The 11,561-nt window shown below is 40.5% G+C and overlaps 1 protein-coding gene across 14 annotated transcripts in view; it reads right to left on the reverse strand.

The window, feature by feature from the left end:
* The window catches only part of NRG3 (neuregulin 3), a 1,011,706-nt gene that overhangs the window by 563,929 nt on the left and 436,216 nt on the right, over positions 1 to 11,561 (reverse strand). For all 14 annotated transcript variants that reach the window (XM_070616575.1, XM_070616608.1, XM_070616564.1 and 11 more), the window contains exon 2: positions 3,406 to 3,535. In XM_070616575.1, coding sequence (XP_070472676.1) covers positions 3,406 to 3,535 — 130 coding nt within the window. The remainder of the gene's footprint in view (positions 1 to 3,405; positions 3,536 to 11,561) is intronic.

Below are 11,561 nucleotides of genomic sequence, written 5' to 3' on the forward strand. Positions count from 1 at the left end.
ACATTCGGCAAGATCAAGTTTGCCTGTTTATTTATTGCTCTTGAAAATCTCTCTGTCAAGCTAGTTTTAGGATCATGGTATTCATCTTAAATTTTCATTAGTTTGCTCTATAATTTCTAATTATTCACAGCACAAGTGAGTTTTTGAAAGATCTGAAAATGCACTGAAGAAAGAGAAAATAACAAAAGGAAAAACATGCAACTTATCCCAAGATTCACACTGTAACATTTTAGAGCACAGACAATTTCCAGATCTCTACCAGAGGTGATCGGTAGTTTTTCTACAATTCTTCCTTGGCAAGTAAACAGAAAAGTGTTAGAGCACGAGAAATTTGTTACAACACAGGAAAATGTTTTCGATTCAGTTTATCATACGATTGTAATTTATTTTTAAAATACTAGAAGATATAATCTTAATTTCTCTCATATTTGAATATAGAAAGGAAACTATTTAAGGGGCTAGATTCACATACACCCCTTTACATTGCTGCTCCGATATACTAAGTTACGTTTTATTTAACTTGAAACATAATCCAGTTAGGAACGTATCACAAAGATACCCCTGGTAGTAAGCCACTCATGCAAAAATACTTCCCTTGTTTTCCTTATTTTCCTAACCATGAAGTATTTCACTTACTCCAAGTGCATCACAAAGTGCTCTAGCCATTTAATTCCTAAGTCCACTTCTGTATGTATTTACTCAACAGTATCTTGGCGATCGGAGGTGCTCAATAAACATTTGTCCAATGGAGAAGAATGAATGAAACATACTACTTAAATGGAGTGCAGTACAAAATGGCACATTATTAATAACTACCCTGGAATTCTTAGAAACAGCTGATGCAGGAACAAATGTAAGCCTTTTATTCACAGCAAAGCCTGGGAGATGAATAGCTGGCACATGCGATGTGTGATTTATTCATACGCACTAGTAGGAGATTTATAGGCATCTATTAACCTACTTGAGCTCCAGTTCTGTCTTAGGCTGGTCTTTTGTCATGATTAGCTATGTTGTGACTCTGTGTTAAATAACAGGTTGTCTGTGCTGAAATATGCGAGAAATATGAAGACAGAAGGCCAAAATTATTATACATGTGCATCATTCCAGCTAAACCACAGATATATCTCTACTCGTACATGTTAAAAAACTTGGACTTGTACCTCTGCACAAAAGCAAAGGAATTTTATTTCTGGACCTGAAATCCATTGTCATAGACTGGATTGTGTCTCCCACGTAATTCCTATGTTGCAACCTAACCTCCAGTAACTCCGAATGAGACCATATTTGGAGAAACGGTCTTTAAACAGGTAATTAAGTTAAAATAGGGTCATTAGAGCAGATTCCAATCTAATATGACTGGTGTCCTTGTAAGAAGAGGAAATTTGGACACAGACATGTACGGGGGAAGAAAACAAGAAGACACAAGGAGAGGACAGCCATCTAATAAGCCAAGGAGGGAGGGCTGGAAGGATAGGCTACCCTCATGGCCCTCAGAAGGACACCACCTTGCTGACATCCTGACCTCAGACCGCCAGCCTCCAGAACAGTGAGAAAATACATCTCTGCTGTTTAAGCCGCCCAATGGGTGGTACTTTGTTACAGTGGCCCTAGCAGACAAATACGCCTGTGAACTAACAGAAAACACAGTGAAGCTCTATGCTGAAAAAGACTAAGAATTATTTTGTTCTTTTCAACATTAATCTTAGTTTTGGAAGGGATAAATCCTACATGCCTGCATACTGTGATGGGCCTGGTCTGACCTTCCTTGGGGTAAAACACCACCAGGAAAGTCACTGCTTTAGGGGAGACATTGGATTCATCCCTTCATCAATCAATTGGGAATTCAAACTTAATTCATGGCATCGCCCACTTCCATATGATGCCCACCTTGGATCGGTAGAGATAACTTGAACTTATGGTTGACTATATAGAAGAGCATGGGTGCACTTCACGCTTACAACGGGTAGCTCACTCTTGGCTTAGAATGGGTAGCTTCGCTCTTATTAAAGTCACTGTGTGCTTTCTACCTGTGTCTGCACTGACCTAATAAATAGAGCAAGAGAAGACGTATGTGGGGAGGATCCATTTCCACTCCCCTCCATCACCAACCCAGGTTCACAGAGGACAGAAATGGGGTGTAAAGTTCATAAATGGGGTAAATGTAACAGCACTGCCCGAGTCACAGGAAAGCCACCATGTCAAGGGCGAGGAAAGGTTGCAGTTCTGTTTATGCTGACAGAGCATACAGGGCAACTCTTACACAGATCTGCTGCTATCATTTATCAGCTCTTCCAAGCCTGGGCTGCTGCCCACTGGGGCAACTCATCCTCCCTGTGGACTGCAGCTGGCTCTTGGAGCCAGGCAGGATTTGCTGACATGTTCTAAGTTCATAAGGATAAGATGCATTTTTCTGTGCCATCTTAATAAAACAACATGGAATAAAGTTTTATAATAACAGTAGAGAGAGGAAAAAAGTCATAATTTTCCATGCTTCACCATTCAGAATAATTAATTTAATAACTGTGTCATACGAGAAGAGCAAATAAAGAGCAGGAAAGGGGTGTGGATATATATGATCACTGAAGCATATACAACTGCAAGGAAAAACAAATTACCAGGGTAGTGCTGGAAAGAAAAGCTCGGTGGGAAATATTTTTTGGATGCTAATTTGATTCTTCTTCTATGCAGTCTTAAAGCTGCAGTGTCTACAAACACACTATTTATTTCCACTTGTTTTCATGTTTAGCATTTATAGAAACTTATGTCTCTAAAAACCAATTAAACACCTTCCTGATCTCTACTAGACATTTTCTCTAGGTAATTCTCTACCTAGACTGTAAAAGGACTATGATTTCATTGACAACATCCTGCTGGACAGTGTTTCATCATCAGAGGTGTTCCAAAAAGTATTAAATTAATAAACGAGGGTAGAATCAAAATAAGATGCAGTTTTCTCTGGACACGGTTACAATTTCTGGGGTTCGGTTCACAATAAACATTGAGACGCTAGATCTTCGACGAGCAGCCTGCTTTGTCATCCCACAGTTTGTGGGGTTGCAAGAAGGGACTATTTTTGAGTATGAGCATTTGTGTCTCGTCCCACACCAGAAATATAGACTTTTAAGCGAGTAAATAATTATTTCTATTAAATCAGTAGATACAAAAGTAAGTCTTCCTTTACTTGGTCAGGTAAAACTCAGATCTTATCTACTGTAATTCTATTTATCTTCTTCAATACTAAAGATACCAGCCTTGTCCCTTCTCATATTAAGACTCTTGATTCTGCCATTCAACAGCTGGACCACATGCATCACATTCTACTATATTCCCAGAGCTCAACACCCCCTCCCACTTCCAGGTCTCTCTGATGGCCTGCCCTTAGTGCCAGTCACCACAGTGGCTTACCGACAGTGTTTATGGGATCCAGTCAGGGTTTCGATCACAAAGCACTCGCCATCATTGAGACAGTATGCAAGGTCCTTGTCTCGGCAGGGTTTGAAGTGCTCGGATCGCTCGGTGGAATATGTCGTCGTGTCTGTCAAGGGAAGCACACAGACAAAGGCTGTTAGCAGTGCATTCTGACACCACCAGCTCCTGTCATTGGCCTCATGTGGTTATTGGGGCCTTCTCATGGGCACTGACCCTGAAGACTCTAGACAGATAGAATGGACCCTCCGCTGTACTGAAAAAACGCAACTGGGTATGACTACTTTATAGACTGAATGTTGGTGTCTTCCCAACATTCATATATGGAAACCTGTTCCCCAGTGTGATGGTATTAGGAGCTGGAGCCTTTGGGAGGTGAGTAGGTCATTACGGGATTAGTGCCTTTATAGATGAGATCCAGGCGTGCTCCCTCGCCCATTCCAGTCATATGAAGACATAGGAAGAAGATGGCCCCTTATGAACTGGGAAGTCCTCACCAGACTGAATCTGCAGCCACCTTGGTCTCAGACTTCCTAGCCTCCAGAACTGCGAGAAATACATTTCTGTGGTTTATAAGCCACACAGTCTATGGTGCCCTGTTATAGCTGCCCACACTGACTGAGACAACCACGGCATTCAGTTGTCTTATGTCTCCACTGGCTTTTAACAATTGGGATCACTCCAGATGAGCCTCATCTAAGGACACGTTAACAGTAAAAGCTGATGATCCTACAGTCAAACACCTCAAATTCACTTTCATTAATTTTAGTTTTAACAAACACAGTATATGAAGGATTGAAACAACACTCGTTTCCCTTTATTGTTGCCAAATATCATTAAACATCTAATCAATGTATATTGTGACTGTTCTGTGGAAACCAATGTCAGTTCTGTGTGTGCGTTTTTGTTTTTGTTTTTTAGTTACAGCTGTAATTGGCTAATAGCTAAGCCAATTATTCGTCACTTTCTCCTTTTATTATGTAATTAAAATGCAGATGTTCCAAATTCTGAAACAGAATCTCAAATGTGAAGACCGTTTCTGGTAAATATTTAACAGGACCAAATTATTGTCATTTTTTATCATTGTCCTAAACATGTATTTTTTAAAATCATAATTACTTACATTTTTAATGTAAGTTATATGTCTATATCTGCTTCGCAAACATGAAACTAATCATAAGAATGTGCCATCTCCTGGACACAGACTCTGTTGTCACCTGTAGACATCCTGGCTTCAGAGTTTTAAGCAACTAAAGTGTTAGTACCAATTCCACTGCGACATTAAAGAGAAAACATATTTAAAAAGTCAAAGTGAATAAATGATTCACCATTTACGGTCTTTTAATTTCCTTTTGATAGGTCTAGATACATAACAATGATCAACAGCATGGGCTATTGGACCAGCTTACCACCTGGAGGTCACCATGCCCCTCATCCAAACTGAGGTGATAGTGATTGTTCTAAAAGGATGTTCACTCATGTCCTTCCCACATCTAAAAATCCTCAATGGGCCCCATTCCTACAGGAATTACTCCAAATTCCTTAGTGGAGCAAAGAAGGACATAGGCCATGAGGGATTTTGCCTGTCTAGTATCATCTTCCTGCACCCTGAAACACATAACTTAATGTCCAACTATTTTTCTATTTCCCCAAACACCAAGAACTGGCACGCTCCTCCTTCCTCCTGGACCACTCTTTCATTGCTGGAAGACATCCAGAAATCCTTCAGAGCTTACAGCATCTTCCCCGTGTGTCCCCCTAGCGCCTTTTATTGCTTGCATCCCTACATTCAGTGCTGTGAGTAACCGCTTGTTCACATGTTTATCTGGTTCTTTAGTCTGTGACTTCCTTGAAGTCAGAGGTTGAGCGTTCATCAGAACTGGAGCTCAGTAAAAAAGTCTTCAATAAACGTGATCACTCCAACACACTAACAGTTTAAATCCATTGATGAAAGACATGATCATTAAAGACATTATAATCATATAAAAGCTAGTGCATACCTTACAACAAACAAATTCACATTAATGTTATCATTCTAGCATACCCATTTTAATATTGGTGAATATTGCAAAACCAAACATTGTTTTCAGATTCACATGAACTCTTGCTCATACACTACTCATACACTGTGAGCATCAAAAAATCCACTTCTAATCTCCTCTTTCTTGTTGGTACAATGGGAACTTCATTTTTCCACTTCAAAATATCTGCCTATTAATACTCTGGCATGAAATAAAAGCTGTACAAAACAGATGCATTTTCTGTTTTCCAGGACATCTCCTCTATGGGGAAGATTTGTTATTTAAGACAGTATGTGATAAACAGTTACACAGAATCAACCCCTCTTTCTATGGAAAATGTTTAAAATTCAAGAGCTCCCAGCACAAAACTCAATATGAAACACCACACAGTTGATGGCTACTCTGACTGCTGGAGTATATTAACTCATGATCAGTTAGTTAAGTTTTCCTTTAATATCTTATTATGCGTTTATTGATGTTCACTGATCATTCCTCTAAGAACAGCTTTTCATTAACATAACCTACAGCATAAAAAGTGAGATCCTTATTTTACAATCAGTGGTTTTAACAAGCTGGAGACTCCAACAGCAATACAATGGCAAAGCAATTACAATCAATTAGTTTCCATCTGACAACTACTGTCTCCAGTGGTTACCGTCCCATTCTACCAACTGCTTTCCCCATCACGTTATCATCTATCAGCACATCACACAGGATCAGACCCAGGTAAACGCGTCTGCAAAAGTCCAAGGAGGGAGACTAGAGAGATGTCAAGCTTATCATGTACTCAGGTGTTCCATTTCCACAGCTTAGTGAATCTCAAAATTAATTTAAAATATACATGCTTATCCATCGCAATGCCTTGACTGATTTCAAAGAAAACACCATTATCAAGTATTGTTAATAACAATATGATCAACAATAATAGAACGTTGGGCTGGATCCTTCTATAGGTAAATAAGCTGCAATTATCAATAAATTTGAATTCTTAGAATTTACCCAAGCTTTTCACTATGTGGTATCCACATAGCACTACTCATGTAAAATTACAGAGGCACCGGGCAAGGTAAACAAAATCCACCATGAGGTGAAATTTTACACTTGAAAGGCATCACACCAAATATGTGGATGGAAAGAGGAAAATTCCTTAATGAAACCGCTAGGTTTCTATGCTAACTCTAAAACCACCTACAGATTTTTGTAAAATACAGGCGCCCCTTGGGACCCACAGAGGAGTGGTTCCAGGACCTCCAGCAGAGGCTAAAATCCACAGATGCCCAAGTCCCCACAGTTGGCCCTCCATATCTGCGGTTCTGCACCTGCATATTCAACCAACTGAAGATCGAATTAGCACCCTCATACTGTATTTTCCAACCACAGCTGGTTGAATCACAGATGCAGAAGCCACCAGAGGGCCCACTGTAAATAATAAGTATATTGTGTCTAAGTCATTGTTAGTCAGGCTTTCTGTTACTTAAAACCAAACACAGCCCAATAAAGACACAGTAATGATTTTGGATGACGACCTCCAATATTTGAATATCTCACTTTAAAGTGCGTGTATGTACATATGGGTTTAATTTTTTTAACATATAAGATGGATTACCAACATATAAAATGGAACATAAATAAAAACGAGATAAAAATCAAATATGAGGTGTGATTCTTTATTTTCTTTCTGTGCCCTAAGGCGACACAGTGCACTCCAATATATTCAGCTGAGTATTTTGTTCTGAAGGGGAAATGGGACATCTGTGAGAATGGGTAAGATCTAACTCCAGACTATAAATGTTATAGCCATAAATAACCTGGAGAACCTTAACAATAAAGTAGAGAACTCTCATCTGTAAATTATCCAACATTTTTTAAACCTGTCTATATTTTTTAAAACTGCATCACTAGGGGCTGGCCCGGTGGCATAGCAGTTAAGTTCCCATGTTCCACTTGAGCAGCCCAGGGTTTGCCAGTTCAGATCCCAGATGTGGACCTGTGCATGGCGCATCAAGCCATGCTGTGGTAGGCGTCTCACATATAAAATAGAGGAAAATGGACACAGATGTTAGCTCAGGGCCAATCTTCCTCAGCAAAAAGAGGAGGATTGGTGGCATATGTGAGCTCAGGGCTAATCTTCCGCCCCAAAATTAAAATAAAATAAAAAAACTTCATTTCTTCTAAGATAGTCTAATTCACTAAGCTGGCTACAGTATATGGTACTATTTTGTCATATATTTAAATTTCAAGGAGCACTTTCTGTTTCTAGGAAGGTAATCTGGTAAATAAATTTGTTATAGAGCTCTTCATTGTCTTAAAAAAATCACACGGATGAAGATCCCAGTAATGTAGCCAGGAGGGGCCTGATATTTCCATGAATTCCCATTTGTCCTTCACCGCTCTCCCTTGTTCCAGAGTACGTCAATGTCAGACATCACTCTCTACCTTATCAGCTCACGGACCTCCCATCTGACTGGACCTTGAGCTCCAGGGGGCACAGCAGGTGGATCTCTGGTCCACCAGCTTATGGGTGGCCTGATACAGAGGTGCATACAGTAGATGTGTATAGAAGAATGATCTTTTTATGCATGAACCTTTTTCTAAATATTCTATATTTAAAAGGGTGCATGCTTTTGTTATCATCATAAAAGAAAAACTTTACATGAACAAATGTTTAGAAGTTAGGACATGAGAAGAACTTCAAAAGGAACTTAGGGAAAATGTATAGAATTTTACGAGAGGAGGAAAAGATCAACTCCACAAGGTGGAGGGGAGGGGAGGAGAAAAAAAATTGGGAAAGAAATTCTAAAAGAGAGAGAATGAAAGATAAAGGAATGGTAGGCTTAAGATGAACAGTGATGGTGCTAAGGATGGGGCTTTCAAGCACCACATACAAAGTTAAAGGTCTAAGGTCAAGGAAATGTAGCTGCTGGAGAAGGAATAGTGCCCATTCACTGGGACCACAGGGGCTATGCAATTATCCAGACCACTCATCTGGCACTTGTTATACATAGTTTAATGTGTTTTCTTATATTTTTATGGGTTTTGGTCTCTATCCCCAGGTAGGTCAGGGAGACGGCTTTGCTTTTAAGCTTTGTATTCTTTCCACATCGCATAGCACACACAGTACACAGTCAGTACAGTAATTAAATGCACAGTGGAAGGTAGAGGTGGTTAATCCATTAAAGGAAAAATGGGAAGAAAATCTAAGGCTGGAAGACAGAAATCCCAGCAGATTTTGCAATGACAGTTAATTTATTAACGAGTTAAAACGATGAGTGGTTTTCCCCTTAAGCACTGAGTTGAACCTGAATATTACTCATGGAGGTTTTCCATGTTGCCAGCACAACGCTGCACACTGTGGGAACACAGATTTTGTTGCAGGAACAAGAGTGCCAAATGGGCCATTACAGATAATAATTGCAATAGATAATCAAAGAAGGGGGAGGTTACAGTTATCTCTGAAGTCTTCCCAAAGGGTTGGCATTGGAGCCAGGTCTTGAATACGAGTGATTTAATTGGCACAGGAAAAAAAATTCTAGATATGAAGAGCAAGAACACCTGAGGAAGGAAAATGACAGGGCATGGTGTAGACCCTAAACACCTTCTTCACACTCCTGGCTTGCAAATGTCAGATTCATCAAGCAGTTTTTCCTTCCCCCACCGAGTTCATGACATGCCAATGCTCTAAGAGAAGATAAGAATCTGATTAAGCAATCTAAAAGCTTTCAGGATTAGCAAAATACCTTTACAGGCTAGAAGCCACTTAAATATGGTCTTCGACTCCAGCAGCATCTTTCCTGGCAGCCCTGAAAACGAAACCCACTGCCATATATTAAAATTCCCTGTTGAATCTTCCATTTATCAGGCACCCAGGAAGGAGTACTGGCATGAGGCTGAGTTATAAAATATTTAATGGTCAGGGAAAATTGCAAGAAGAATGCAGTGGTGTTTGAAAGGGAAACAAACCATTTCTCAGCTGGCAAGAGGCAAAGATAGCTGGGCTCCCACTGCCAGAGATCAGACAATTGTTCACTTTGCTGGCATGGGAGAAACGGGGAGTGTTGGGCAAGGAGTTTAAAAGTTCATTTGAGTCGTGGGGCTGCTGTGAGGACGAACAGCTCTTGATGTATTCTGGGGTCATTGATTCTCACAGCAAATGCACCAAAGACCCTTGTTAAATTTGCATGACATCCTACCACCTTCCACTTTGAAATCTTACTTTTAAAAACTGCTCCAGCTTAAATAAACCTGCATGAGACATAGTTCATTCAATGAAAAGGCACTTATTTGAGAACTGCGGCATTTATCCTAAAGCTGAATATATTTCCTTCCACCTGCACACACACGTGCCCATACAAACCGCTTTCAACTATAACAGTTACAACAGCGGGTACTGTCACTGGAGTCTTTGGCTTGCGCTAGGCTCTATGCTACATGCTTCATAGTCACCATCTCTGCTCCCCACATCACTCTACGGAAATGGTCCAGTCTATGTCACCAGCTATCTCTAAATACAGTGGATGTTTAAATATTTTTTTCTCATCTTGTTTGAACTCTCAGAAGCATCTAAGGCTCTCAGCCACTCCCACCTTCATGAAAAACCTTTCCTTGGCTCCTATGTTATCACGTAGTTTTGATTTTCCTCTTGCTTTTTCGTTTCTGCCACCTGTCTCATCAAACTTATTTTTAAAAGCTGGGTTACTTAAGGACTGGTCTTCAAATAACTCCTAACATATACTCAGCACTGTGCTAATACGCATTTTCCTTTAGTTATTTCTTTGGCATTAAAATAACACTATGAATTTATGCTATTATTTGCTATCTTTATTTTACAAATGGAGAAACTGAGTCTTAGAGATTTATGTCATGGACTCAAGGTCACGTGGCTCTTAGCTGGTAGCTTCTGGACTCAAACCAAGGCAGCCTGACTTGCTCCAATATACTGCTTCCCACAGGCCACATTTTTATGTCTGTTTTTTTCTTTTTTTCCATCTTTACTGATTCTCTAGCTGAGTGCTATGCCAGGTATGGTCCTCAGACCAGCTGTACCAGCATGACCTGGGAGTATATTAGTAATGATAATTCATGAGCCCCATCCGAGACGTACTGCATCAGCAACTATGGAGGTGGGTGGTGATTCAACAAACTCTCCTGGTAATTCTCATTCACACTAAACTCTGACAACCAGCTGCCTCGGGTGGAACTGTCTGATACCATCTACACGCCAATAATCTCAAAGTCCAGCCCAAACCCCTAGGTTCCTCTAAACTCAATCTTCCTACCTCTCCTCTCCTGAAGGACATCCCAAAGCCACCTAAAATTTAACTTGTAGAAAACGGAACTCTTGTTTTCCCTCCACAAAACTCTTCTTCCTTCAGGATTCTTGGTCTCAACTAATTGATCTTGTTGTGCAGGCCAGAAGCCTAGCAGCCATCCTTCTCCTCACTCTCCATGTGAATCACCAAACACTGGTGATTCAGCTTCTTAAATGTAGCTGGAATCTACCCCTTCTTTCTACTTTATCTTATCTGGAACACTCCATATGGGCCTGTCTACATGCATGCTTGTCACCCTAAAACAAATTATCCACATTGCAAGTAATTTGCACAATGTGTGCAAAAACACATAATGATGGTCATTTCCTTCGGGAAAATCATTTAGTGGCTTTACCTGGCTCTTATGATGAAAACTAACGTCCTCCCAATGCCCGTCTGTCTCTGTCCTCATCTCATATATAACACTCGCCCCCGGTTTCGGTGCCTAGGCCACAGTTGTTCAAATGGTCCATCCCCTGAGGCCTGTGCACATGCTCCCCTCTGCAGGGGCCACCCCGCAGCCCACACACTCTCACAGTCATCTACAGATTTCATCCAGAGCACCTATAAGGAGACAACGAAACATTCAGCAAAAAATAATTCGCTTTAGGTATTTCTGTTCCCTGCAAAATCCCTCAGGTTTTACCGCCAAACACAGGGCTCTACTCATGGCACTTGCCCCGTTCAGGTCAAGGCCCTCCTCCCCTTGTGTTCCTCTCTTAGGCTTTCATTCTTTCAAGCAGAGACATTTTGACTGCTGCTGACAGTCTTGAGTTACAGATGACACACCAGATCTGGAAAGCCC

This window comes from Equus przewalskii, chromosome 1, assembly GCF_037783145.1.
Source record: "Equus przewalskii isolate Varuska chromosome 1, EquPr2, whole genome shotgun sequence".
Taxonomy (NCBI): Eukaryota; Metazoa; Chordata; class Mammalia; order Perissodactyla; family Equidae; genus Equus; species Equus przewalskii.